Source organism: Anser brachyrhynchus (genome assembly GCF_964034855.1).
Source record: "Anser brachyrhynchus genome assembly, chromosome: 1".
NCBI classification, from domain to species: Eukaryota; Metazoa; Chordata; class Aves; order Anseriformes; family Anatidae; genus Anser; species Anser brachyrhynchus.
This window is the reverse complement of record NC_137694.1, coordinates 204342732-204356097: the sequence shown is the minus strand read 5'-3', so window position 1 is coordinate 204356097 and position 13366 is coordinate 204342732. Positions and strand designations below refer to the sequence as shown.

Below are 13366 nucleotides of genomic sequence, written 5' to 3'. Positions count from 1 at the left end.
GCCAACAGCATCCTGGCTTGTGTAAGAAGCAGTGTGGCCAGCAGGTCTAGGGAAGTGATTGTCCCCCTGTACTCGGCTCTGGTGAGGCCGCACCTCGAGTACTGTGTTCAGTTTTGGGCCCCTCACTACAAGAAGGACATGGAGGTGCTCAAGAGAGTCCAGAGGAGGGCAACAAAGCTGCTGAGGGGTCTGGAGAACAAGTCTTACGAGGAGCGGCTGAGGGAGCTGGGATTGTTCAGCCTGGAGAAGAGGAGGCTCAGGGGCGACCTTATCGCTCTCTATAGGTACCTTAAAGGAGGCTGTAGCGAGGTGGGGGTTGGTCTGTTCTCCTACGTGCCTGGTGACAGGACGAGGGGGAATGGGCTAAAGTTGCGCCAGGGGAGGTTTAGGTTGGATATTAGGAAGAATTTATTTACTTAAAGGGTTGTTAGACATTGGAATGGGCTGCTCAGGGAAGTGGTTGAGTCACCATCCCTGGAGGTCTTTAAAAGACGTTTCGATGTAGAGCTTAGTGATATGGTTTAGTGAATGACTTGTTAGTGTTAGGTCAGAGGTTGGACTAGGTGATCTTGGAGGTCTCTTCCAACCTAGACGATCCTGTGATTCTGTGAAAATCTCCTCTGTCCCTGAGATAACAGCCAGGAGACTTTCGCTGATCTCTGATCCTTCAGATGCCCTCAGGAAACCTCATTATTTGCCCCCATGTTTAAACAAACTACGTGCTCCGCATGAAGAAGAGTCGCCCAGGACTCTTTGCTTCCATTCACAAAGACAAGTTCCCAAAGGGAATTTCTTGCTGTTTTGAGATGTTTTGAAGAACAGGGCAGGACAAGAAGGGAGGGATGGAGAAACAGCGGTTGAGCCCCTGTCTTTCTGCGCCAATCAGGTCCCAGGTTGGGGCAGTACCTTCCTTTTCGGCTGACCCAGTTCAAGCGTTGTGATCACTTATTCCCACGCCACGTCAAAGAGAAGGTTGACATTGTTCACTAGATATTAATTTAAATTATTCTGGGGCGCTTGGAAACCACCTCCCCCCCGTCAGTCTCCATGGGGACTATCGCAGAGGCTGGGAGGTAGAAATGGAGGCAACCGACACACTGATCTTCCTCCCTTCTGCTGCAAACTGCCGGGAGTAATTTTCTCTGTCAGAAGGGGAAACGCTTGGATTTAGTTGAACGACTTGCTAGGACAAGACAGATAGATAGAGGGATAGATTTTTCACTCGTTAGGGAGCGGTACAATATCCTATTGATACCAGTTTCCATTTGTTCCTTCGGTTCACGCGCTTGTGTTGTGTTTCTTTTCTTCGCACCAACATCCTGCTGCTTGTTGATGGTATTAATAATACAGCCAGCGGGAGGCTGTGCCTCCTGGGCTCCGGGCTGCCTGAATAATTAGTGAATGACACTTGGGTTGTTCTGTAAATTACTTTGTGACCTAGGAATTCAGCAGGTTACTGCTATAACTCAGGCTCTTGCACTTGATTGCACTCACCTCCCGCTGCCCCGACATTTATTAGTCTAGTTTGCGTAGCAAGTACTGACTTCGTCTGCTGGGAGGAAAGGTGGGAACCTCTGCTATCCTCCCGCCTGACCCAGGAGGGTCTGGCTTCTGTTAGTGGCCCTGTTCACGGTAAATGAGAACAGGGCACTGGTCTTTGCAAGGAAATAGCATCCTTCGGTTCCTTCCCCCACCTCCCCCCCTACTGCAAGTCCCCCCCAGGGCACACGGTGAAACGCTGAGGGGCAGCCAAAGAGCCCAGTCTGCAAGGCTGGACACATCAGCAGGCTGCTAGGAAAAAGGAGATACCTCCTCTCTTTTTGTAGGAGGTATCCTATTTTTTCGCATGCATGCTTGCACATACATACACCTTCCATGGAGCTGGGGACCACCCTTCTCCAGCTCTTCTTCCCCATCCCATTTTTTTCTGGGATGGTGCTTCACTGTCAAAGGGTCCACAGACCCTTGCAGAAATGACTGAGTTTGTTTTCATCACAGCACGGAGACTGTGCTGACTGAATGACGCTTCTAAAATCCATCACCATGACCTCTGAAAGCCCTGCTGCACTCAGGGCTCCGCGAGCAGAGTGGTGTGGGGCTTCCCCTTGTCCTGCCAGCTGGTCAGAGCTCTGCTGCGGAGCCTACAGCAGGACTGATGTAGGGATGCAGGCAGCAAGAAGCTGGTCAGAAAAGATGTCACTGCATCCTTTCGATGTTGCAAATACTGCAGAGAACAAGAGCTTTTAGGAATTGTCCAAGCATACCCTCTATAACAGAGAGAGGAGGAAGAAAAAAAGAGAAAAAAAAAAAAAAAGAAAAAAAGAAAAAAAATTGTTTTCAGGTTTAAAGTTCTTCAGCATTTCTTAGTCTTGCAGATGACACCAAGTTGGAGGGAACAGTCAAAATGCTCAAAGAAGGGCTGCCACTCAAACAGTCTGAAGGAAGGAGACAAGAAGAAGCTCATGATGTTCAAGCAGAATAAGCACAAAGTCCTGCCCCTGGGAAGGAAGAGCTCCTTGCAGAGGTGCAGGTGGGCTAAGGAGCAGCTCTGCAGAAGAGGCCTTAGGCCTTCTGGTGGAGAACCAGCTGTGCACGGGCCAGCTGTGTGTCCTGGCAGGAAATACACCTCCTGGGCTGAACAAACAGGAGCAGAGCCAGGAGATCCAGGGAGGTATCACCCCCCTCTAGTAGGCTCTTGGTGACCACAAATCAAGTACTGCATCTGCTTTGGGATCTCCCACTAGAAGAAAGGTGTTGATGAATTGGAGTGAGTTCAGGTGAGGCCACCAGGATGGTCAGGGCTGGAGCACTTGTCCTGTGAGAGGATGGGGGAGCTGGGCTTGCTCAGCCTGCAGAAGAGACAGCTCTGGGGGCACAAAACAGCAGCCCCCAGTGCCTACAGGGGTCATCAAGGAGACAGAGCCAGGCTCTGGTGCATGGCGGGGGGATAGAACACAAGACACATAAACTGAAACAAGAAATTCAGACTAGATGAAAAACTTTTCCAGCACGTGGGCAGTGCAGGAGGTTGCCCGTAGAGGCTGCACAAGCTCCTTCCTTGGAGGCTTCCAGGAGCCAGCTGGAGACATCCCTGAGCAGCCTGGTCTGACCCCACAGCTGACCCTGCTGCGAGCAGGACATTGGGCCAGAGACCTCCCAAGGTCCCTCCAACCTGAACCTTCCTGCGACTGCTGACCGCGCAGCAGCCTGCTGGGGAGATGCCAAGGCCTCTGCTCTTCCCTCCTTGAGAAAATTCCCACTGTGATACAAGCTGGGACTGGTTTGTAGATTCTGCACTGAGCTCTTGCATGCCGTCTCTCTCCACAGCAGAGAACCCAGCACCACTCCACAGCCCAGAGTAGCCAGACAAGCATGTAGGGTTAGCTTGGTGCCCATCTCCACAAAGAGGCTACACTAATTTTGAGGTGCCTCTTTTCTCTGTATTTCACTTAATCATAGAATCACAAAGTGGTTTGGGTTGGAAGGGACCTGAAAGCCCACCCAGCTCCAGCCCCCTGCCATGGGCAGGGACACCTCCCACCAGCCCAGGTTGCTCAAAGCCCCATCCAGCCTGGCCTTGAACACCTCCAGGGATGGGGCATCCACAGCTTCTCTGGGCAGCCTGTGCCAGTGCTTCACCACTCTCTGCGTGAAGAATTTCTTCCAAATATCTGACCTAAACCTACCCTCTTGTAGTTTAAAGAACTGTTTCTGCAGTGGGTGGCCAAAGGAGGCAGCTTGTTTCACTCCAGCAGAAAAGGGCAGCAGCTCAACATGCTTTTCCTCCTTATGTGCTGTTTTGAGGGTGTTTGGGTAACTAGTTACAAAACACAACCTGTTTGCCCCTGCTGTATGGCCAAATCCATGTACTGTAGAGCCCGAGAACCACCACTTGCTTTGGTAAATACTTCAGCAAGGTGAGGGGGGTTCTGTGTATCTTGCTAACCGTTGCAGACAATTGGATTTCCTAACGTCTCACAGATCTGTGCACACAGATGGATGCAGGGAGATCACAGATCCACACGCACAGCCCTACGAACAGCAGAGCAGCTGAGTGATGCCAGGCTGGTGCCAGCTGAGAGCCTCCTGCATCCCGCAGCATCTCTCCTTGTGCGGGTACTAACTTTCCAAAGGGTTGATGTAGAGAATGTGCCCCTTGGAGAATTCCCCAAAAGCCAATGGGTCTGCATGGGAAGTGCTGCGTCGCTGGCACACAGACCCAGGCAGATTGCTGCAGTCTTAGCAGCCGCCCTCAGCTTCCCCAAGTGCTCTGTACAGAAAGGAGACGGTGCTTCTGCGTGTCGCATTGCAGGGACGTGGTTTTGCAGGACAGAAAAAGGAGACACCCCCCCCCCCCCCCCACTCACATCACAGTCAAAGGGAGTGGAGGGTGCTCAGCAGCCTGCAGGATGGGACCAGGGCCGGTTACACCCCCAGCTATTTGAGGAAAATCTTGGCCTCTCAAAGCTCCCTGCCTCTCTCCTGTGCCTTTGTGTTCTCTAGAAGGTGAAGCGTAAGGGTATAAAAAGCTGCAAACAGTTCCTACCTCTGGAGACCAGGCATTTACTCAAGAAAGAAAGACCAATTGCTTCCCAGAGCATTGTCCACCCACATTAGAGAAAGGATTAAGCAGATACATTCAGCTATTCTAACAGATTTTCTTTAAACCTTGAATACGCCTCTCACACTCGGTAAGATAATCACATTAGTTTTGTCATTAAAAGATCCCTTTTATAGAAAGTACCTAAACCGCTTAAACCACCCAGAGAGGTCGCATACATTAGAAAACAACAAGACAAACGGAAGGGATTTGCTATCCCCCCCTCTTAGTGTTTTGCTGCCCCTGCTTTCTAAACCGGGGGATTGAGCTAAAAGATTGTGCAGAACGTCAGCGGAGGGCCGGCCCCGTGCTCCCCACCGAGGGAACACCCCGGTACCGCACGGAGAGCCACGGCGAGCACGTTTCCCACTGCGGGGATACCCGCGCCTCACGACTGGAGCACCCCAACAGCCTGCTGATTTTCCTGGGTGCCCAAAAAAAAGATGTGACTGCCTTGGGGAGCACAAATAAGGACCAGGTTCCTGCTGTTCACTTCTGTGGGCATTTGTAGTCCCTGCATCATGCCCTGGGACAAGTGGGGGTACCCAGCACAAGGCTGCAGAGGGGACAGAGCAGGTCCCCACTTGGCCAGGCAAATTTGGGGAATTTGGGCTCCCTCAGACGAGCCCTACAGTCAGCTGATAGCAACAGAACTCATGTTACAACCGGCATATTCTTCACTAAGCTCATCCTACTGAAAGGAACGGCTCTAAAGCACAAGGAGCAAGCAATTTCAGATTTGATGTTGAAAATGAGTTGGGCTGGGGAAAAAGGAAAGGCTGACTCGGGGCGTCTAGGCTCCTGTCTCAGCACCCAGAGGCAGTGAAATCAAGGAACCAGAATGACGCAGGAGCACAGGTCACTCGTTTCGGTGGAAGCTGCAAGCAGATCCTCAGCATCTTTAAAATGATAAAATAGTTGTCATTTTTTAAACAATAGAATGGAAATTTTGAAAAACACTTAAGTACTATAAATTTATCCCAGATATCATCCTCAGTTCTGACCTTTTGCTGTTGTGTCACCGCTCAGGTAACACAAGGTAACACAATTTCTGTGAACCTGCATTGCCAAAACAGGTTATTTTATTTCTTTAACATTGACGATCTCAAAGAAGCTGGATTTGTGAGCAGTTATTTTTGTAAAACCAAGGTTGTGATTTAAAAACACACAAGGAAAGAGGCTAGATTTTAAGAAATGTTAAAACAAATAGTAACACACTAAACAGATGACAGTTGCAGCAAATGAGAGATGGAAGTGCAATGGGATTCAAACAAATTCCTCCAATGACCATTTCTAAATTGTTTGTAGGCAGTAAAAATCACATACACAGTTTCAGCTCCAGAAAGATTTGTATTTTAAGGAGCAGCCGTTCAGCAGTGCATTTTAAGGAATATGACAAATGCATTGCTCACCCAGCTCTGCAAGCACCTATTTTATTGTTCCAGCAGCAAAGATCTGCGCCCACTGCAGTCTTTTAGTACGGTTAATTCCTTCGGCTGGTCAAGACCGAGTGCAAATACCATCAGTCTGAGCAGTTTCGGACAGTATTTTTTTTAATATTTTTTATGTATTTTTTATGTTAGTTGGAGTTTTCTCCTACATGCATGGTGTCACAAACATGTGCCACCTGTTACAGTGGCTGAGGACAGCACTGCAGTGATGCTCTCCTGGCTTAACAGGGAAGAGAAAAAACTGGCACCCATTGCCTATCAAGAACAGCTACGGCACCTTAGTGGGTCCTTCCTTGAGGTAGGCTCGGAGTACGTGGTTCCTCATGCTCCCTCCCAACCCCGTGTTCATGGGATTGATGCCACCCTCCTCACTGTCAGACAGACAAGGATCCCACCACTAGTCCTGGAAGGTGCTAACGTATCTGTCAGCATGCAAGTCTGTGATGTACAGAAAGCTCTCTAGGTCATCGACGATTCCGTTTGATTCATTTAGAGGTTAGGTTCAAATCACAGAACAGTCTTTTTAAAAGCAGAAGTAGAAAAAAATCCATTTAAGCAAAGCACGTGGACATTTGTCTGTAATGTAGCTGATGCACAGCTAGCCTGGGAAGCAAAACTTGCCCTGCATTCCCACTTTGCGTACACTTCTCCTCCGATATAGAAATCGCGATCCAGATTCCCGAAGGGGCTTTCCTTTCTATAGCTTCCGTTGACGACACAATATTTGTCTTCAAAGCTGAAATTACCTACAAACACAACATGTAGTGGCCAAAAGGCACTTAGCTCCTCCCAAGACACTGCAGCCTCAGCCTCCCCGATGAACTCCGTGGACTGTGCAGCCCCGTCCAGCCCGGCAAGTGCTTCAGCCCCGCTGCCGGTCTGCACGACACTCATCATTGCTGGCACGTGGGAAGCACTTGCTTGGTTGGGACTGAAATAAGCTTCCAAAACCGAAACGGCTTCTTCTCTTTCACAACCAACGTCATGACTGCTGTGTGTGTAGCTTGGTGATTTCCTTAACTACTCCTTTCCTCCCGCCCCATCCCAGTCGAGCACAAACACGAACGTGTAATTGCAGAGCTCCAAATCTGCCACAGGACAAAAGTTTATGTCCTTGCAAAATAAAAGCCAGTTCCAGAAACTCACATTTATTTTAATGTATTTTTATTTATACAAACTACAGCTTTACCAGCAAGATTCACGCTTGGGATAAATCATTCATTCTTTTGCCTTTTTTATTTTCCTTAATCAGTAGGAAACATAAATTTTAAATTCAAAATGCTCAAAGCCAAGGGCCTGAAATGAAGTATACCAATAAGCCTGAGATGAAGTATGGCCCATCACCACATGCCTGGAAAAAGAAATCAGCAATTTCCCAAGGCCCATTTTGTTCTCACCTTCATTTCACAAGCAGGAAAGCTAACATTTAGATGAGGTAGTTAAACGTATACAGTCCCTCGCTAGCATACATAGAGGCATGCATCGTTCTTCAGATGAGGTCTGAATGCTTGCGATAAATAACACCTTTAAGGTTTCAACTACTCAAGGAAAAAAAAAATGTAAAAATGAAGAATGATTAATAAAAGCAGAAAGCCAGTCACCTAATTCATAAGCTGGTCCAAGTAGTAAAAACCTGATCCAAAGTGCGCTGGAATCAGACAGTCTCAGACCACAGCTGAGTGGATAGTAAGATTTAGGGGAGAAAAAATGGACAAAACTAAACAATTTTTGGTTTCAAATGTAACTTCTCACAATTCAAAATGGCAGGGCTTTTTTTGATATTTTTTTTTAAGAGAAGTTTCCCTGAAGGCACGTTTTTTCTGCTTATGAAAGGAGGAATGAAAGCTTAAATTACTTATTCTGATTGAAACTATGAAGTGTTTCCCAAACAACAAACAATAAATTGTTTCCTGAGACAATAAGTTGTTAGCAGGGGAAAGAGAGGAAGAGACACAAGCTGATTAAGACAGACAGTGGCTGTTAATTTGGCTGTTCACAGCCCACTGCATGAATATCCCCACATCCTTCTCCACTCAACATGGAAGAGTTTATCCCAGAACTGGCACTCGGAGCAGTCAGTGGGAGCAGTTGGACCAGGCTCTTGCTTGCCCAGTTTCAAACCATTTGTAATTCCCAAATTTATGTCTCCTCTTGTAAATTCCATTCCTTGCCTTTCAGTTAACTATTACTATGCATTAATTAACACATACAGGTACAATTGTGTTTCTAAAAACTCAACTGTAACTCAGTTTATGAAAAAACATTTGTCAAAATTAAATTGACAAAAAAATTCAAGGCCACCATGTCATTACAAAGTACACAAGAGACTAGCATACATTTACATCACAGTACCAAAAAAATGGACTTATTAGAACAGAGATTACCAAACGCTTTCAAGCCAACAGGTTGCAAGCAAGTTCTTACATAGCTCTTCCTCTTCCCCGTTTTCCTTCTCTCATCTTGCTCTCCATATTCTCTAAAGTAATTACCTTGCTCAAGACAGAGTGTGAAAAGTTCAGATTCAGCAAATCTGAACGTAAACACTGCTTTTAACACATTAGAGCAAGATGAGGGAATGCCAGGAACTCTGTTGGGAAGAGAAGATGCACAGGAGTGTATGCAAACATAAAATTTTGGTGTTGGGTTTGGTTTGTTCCCAGAGGGTGGGAGGAGACTGGAAACAGAAAAGGCCACCTGGTGTCTTAGGAAAATACTCAACCATCAGGCACATCATCAAAGCTGAGAAAACTTTTCAACAGAGTTGGAATTTTAAGAGCCTGGGGACAACAAGCCTTGCCTGAGTCTTTCTGAAATGGAGTTGTCCTTTAAACTGCAAAGAAGCCTTTCTGAAGAAGGGCTCCAGTGTGAATGAAGCCAAAGCTGGAAAACGAGGGGACTGCCCCAGCCATTTATTAATGTCAAATATGCTGTCTCATGAATCAGGGCAGTTTGTCTGTTTTGGAAGCCTTACAGAAAGCCCAGTGCACCTGGCTCGTTGAGCTCAGCATCATGCTTTAGGCTGCTCCAAGAGGACAGCCGAATTCTGTGTTTTGAATAGTTTGTCCCGCAAACTTTTTTTTTTTTTTTAAAAAAAAAGGCTTTTATTGAAGAGCCATCAGCAAACAGATCATGCAGAATTTGAACAATACATAGAATGGGGGGGGAGGGGGGAACCCACACAAGGCACAGCCCCAATTATTTGTCACTTCATAAGATCTGGCCAGCACAAGTGTCACATTTGCTCTTCAAGAGAATAGCTTCAAAAGCTTCCTGATTTGAAAGAAGCTAAATGTTTGTGGGGGACACACACATACACGCACACACACAAAATACACAGAGTTTATTCTTTGGCAACTGTCGTCGCAGTGGCAGATATTCCAGGATTCGGACGAACAGCAAAGGAAGAAATAAAACCCTGATACAGACTGTGCAAGCTCAGCCAGTTATCAGCAGAGGGAGTCCGGGCCCAGCCCTGACCATTCAGCACAGCACAGAATGGAAAAACCGCCAAAGGCAGCTTTGATTAGTAAGCTGCCAGAAAATTAAAATATTTCTTTTCCAACACTGATTCCAAAGGGCAGGGGCTGTTCAGTTTCCTTACAAACTGCACAGCCAGTTTTCGCCCATGCCTTCCCTACCTCTCCAGCAAACATCACAGCAAGATGTGACTTCTGTTCCCCCGTTTTCTCTGTGCCCCTGCCATGACAATTCACACCAGCAGAGGATGTCCAAAATTCAATACCACTGAATGCAGCGGGAGTTTGATCACCAACGTAAACAGCACTGCCATTTAATCCATTGTATATACCGGCAGTCAGGACAGTAACCTAGCGAGCAAGGAAGGCATCAAGCCTAAAAGAGGCACTCTACCCTAAGGTAGAGCATTTGGGAAGAGCAGAAGAGGAAAGCAAGGCACAGCAGGCAGCTCAATCCATGCGCTTTATCCACTAAAGGTTGTTCTCTGATAACACCCTCCCATCCGTCTACTGCCTGCTTCTCCCATGGGCACAAGCAATGGCCAGCGCTGCAGCACGGATGAGGAAGCGGGAGTGAAATGTTCAGAGCGTCTGCGATAAGGCCTGGCCCTGCTCCCAGCAAAGCCAGCAGAGGTATAAAGGCCACAGTTGTCACAGTACCACTTCAGTGCTCGCGCCTGGCCTTTTCAATCCACTGCTTCATGTAGTGGACTTCCAAGAGCCGAGCTTGCTGCACAGATTTGGGGTCACGAGGGTTGCGGCTGCGCAGGTCCAGGTGATGAGCTCCATCTGGGATCATGATGGCCACGAGGGAATCGCTGATGTTCTGGGTCACCCCACCTGCAGACCACGGATCCAGGCCACCGTTGCTGTAAGGAAACAATGCTTCGTTAGGCCGACTTTCAACCGTACATACTAACAGAAACAGACCGCAGCCTTGCCTCCAAGCCCCGTGCCCACCTCTCTTCAGAGGGGCCCTCTTGCCAGTTACGCAGCTATGAGTAGCTTGAACAAGGCTATGCTGCCATCATCAGTCAGCTGCTGATTCCAGTAATAACCTATAATAGCGTCACAGCCTCTGGAGATAGATCTACAGCCACCCATCTTTGTCATAAAAAGGTCCAGGTCCCCTGTAGCAAGACATGCTCAGTTCCCAAATCAAAGTTTTTTGCTTTCCTTCTTCACAATCTGCTGTAAGCTGATAACCAACGCTTCAGAGCAGAATTTTCAGGAAGTTCTACCTTTTGTTCTCAGCTAGGTACCAAACTCTTTTCGTAGAGAAATGCTTGGACCTTTCATTACTCACTTTATTGCAAATAACCAAATTACTATAAAACATTTATCCCACAAAATTCTGTCTCCAACAACTTTCTCTGTGACAGGAAGAACCTGATGCAATTTACTCCTCATCCCCAGGTCCATGAAAGCATTTCTTGCAGTGAAGATCTGGTTCCAGATAGTGCCTGGTTCATGGAGCAAGCCAATGGCTGAACTGGGAATAGATTTGCATCTTTTTTTTCCTACCTTTGGACTTATGAGGTGGTAGGGATTACTGGGTTATTTTCCTTTATTTCAATTTTCTTCCTCATGTGCAGTCCATCTTTCTGCACAAAGAAAGCAACTTCTGTATACTTACTACAGAAAAACTATACAAACCTAGATCAGTTCCTCACATAACACACTGACCTGCTCACAAAAGGAAACATTAAATATAGGCTACTGTATGCCAGTTTCTAGAAGGATCTAAGAAATCAAAACACCCTGGGACACAGAGATACACAGCTAGAAAAACACTACAATGGTAGCACTGCAAATCACAGACAAAACAAGTGAAAAAGTGCTTGTAGAAATACTAAGTAAAAATCTGATTGAGTCTAATAGTTCATTTGTTTCTCCACTGAAGAAAACAAGGAGCTTGAATCTTCATAGTTCTTATTTTTCAATTGTTTTAAATATGGCTGCAAGTAAGAGAAACATTTTGTAACCGCAAAACAAAAAGCATACACAGCTGCCCAATAACTATAAAGCACTTGATTTAAAAGGTCGTCTGAATCAGCAGAGCACCTTGGCAACAGGGGGATGAGTTGCTGAGAGACCCAAGATGTGCATGGACTTGGATCTTTTGGTCCCAGTCATGTGGAAACTAAGCATGCTGCAAGAAAACAACAATCTCTGGCTTTTTTAGGAGCTGCTGGCTGCATCCTCTGTGGCTCCTGCCAAATGATGGCAACAGAGGCACTGACGCACTTTGAGAAGTAATACTCGCTACTTGCTGAGGGGAAGGGGAACACAGGGCTCACCCCAAAATCATCCTGAGGCTTAAAGTCCTACAGGACAAGGTAATTCAGTACCAACTGAAATGCATTATTTATACGTTAAAGCTAAGCATGCAAACGAGTAATCAGTTGCCCATCTCGCAGGACAGAAGTTTCCTGATGTATTCAAAAATAGAAAAAGAACGCAGCATTTCCTTTCTAGCAGCGGTCAGGCAAGAATGGCTTCAGAACGATACATTTCAATGCAAAATATCAGCACACTGGTCCTGTTTTCAATTCATCATACTTCCCAGAGAGCATAAACAGGGTCCCACCTATGCCCCAGCAAGAAGTTTCCTTTCTGATCATCTCAGCCCTCCAGCTCTACCCACCACAAGAGAGGTTTTGCACAATCTTACCAGCACTGTTTGTGCATTTTTTTTAACATGTACATCCTCCACGGTTCTGTTTTCTGAACTTTTCTCACCTTTGTCTTCAGCCAGACATTGTTTTACCTTCTCTTCTTCTTCTCATTCTTTTCCCCTCAAAAAAGTGCTTCTTCTGCAAATAGCTCTAGCATCTCTCAAAACAGAGACCCCACTTTCTGCCTCTCCCTCTCCAGTACAGAACTGGATAGGTGGGTACCTCAATTTCAAAGCCTACAAGCCCAAGTACGATCCTCACAGATTGAAAAAATGAATTTTTAGACTGTACACAACACAGTTTGTACTGTCTGATAAAAGCTGTGGCGTTTCTGAATGCAAGGTACAAGAAACGCAAGCCCAGTTCATCTAAATACACTCAACCTGTCACCCTCCAAGGCTACAGCAAGGAAAACTTTCCTAAACCTCCCTAAATGAAAGTCTGTTTCTACTGGAGTTTGTAATCTCCAGTCAAATTCCCGTTCACACCTGGGCCAATTTTGACTACCACTGGATACTGACAAGACGCTACCAACTGCTCCAAGCTCTCTGCCACTACAAGCATAGAGGGCATTAAAGCCTCACTTCCCCAGCTCTGCAGCATTTCCACACCAAGCACAAAGCATGTGCCCGTAAGAGCATCAGGAGCGGAAGCTGCTGGAGGAGAAACGGCAGTTCTGAAAACCCCCATCTCCTCAAAACAGTGTTTTAATAAAAATGCTCTGCCCATGATAGGCAAGCAGTATCTGTCTACAGCTTAAGTAAGCACTCCCATGCTAAGAAAAGCTCAATCAGGTGTCTCCAAGAAGGTACTGAAGAGGTGCAATACATACACCTCAGCGTGGGTCTGCAGAGAGATGCACTGCTCCTGGAGGGAGGAACAGCAACAAGGGCTGGAGTATCCTAGGCAAATCCCACTGCAGATAAATCCGCCCTAGAGTGGTTCTGTTGAGATGCAGTATTCTTCCCTTCCCGCGTGAAGTTGTTAAGCTGTGCAAGTTCCTCAACATTAATGCAGTGCTTTTTACCCCACAGGGAGGCACATCCTCTGGTAGACATAGGGGTAGTTTTTGTAAAGCACTCTCTGGTGTTTGGGGATAAAAGACTCTTATGTAAAATGTACAGTGTTGACAATGTGTTTGTTTGAAGAGAAACAACCCAG

General features: G+C 46.7%; 1 protein-coding gene across 1 annotated transcript in view; it reads right to left on the bottom strand.

Moving 5' to 3' along the window:
• Positions 1 to 7183: 7183 nt before the first annotated feature.
• PRCP (prolylcarboxypeptidase) overlaps positions 7184 to 13366 on the bottom strand; it is a 32459-nt gene continuing 26276 nt past the window's right edge. Inside the window, exon 9 of the mRNA XM_080568809.1 lies at positions 7184 to 10396. Within this exon, the coding sequence (XP_080424935.1) occupies positions 10192 to 10396 (205 nt within the window). The 3' untranslated portion in view covers positions 7184 to 10191. The remainder of the gene's footprint in view (positions 10397 to 13366) is intronic.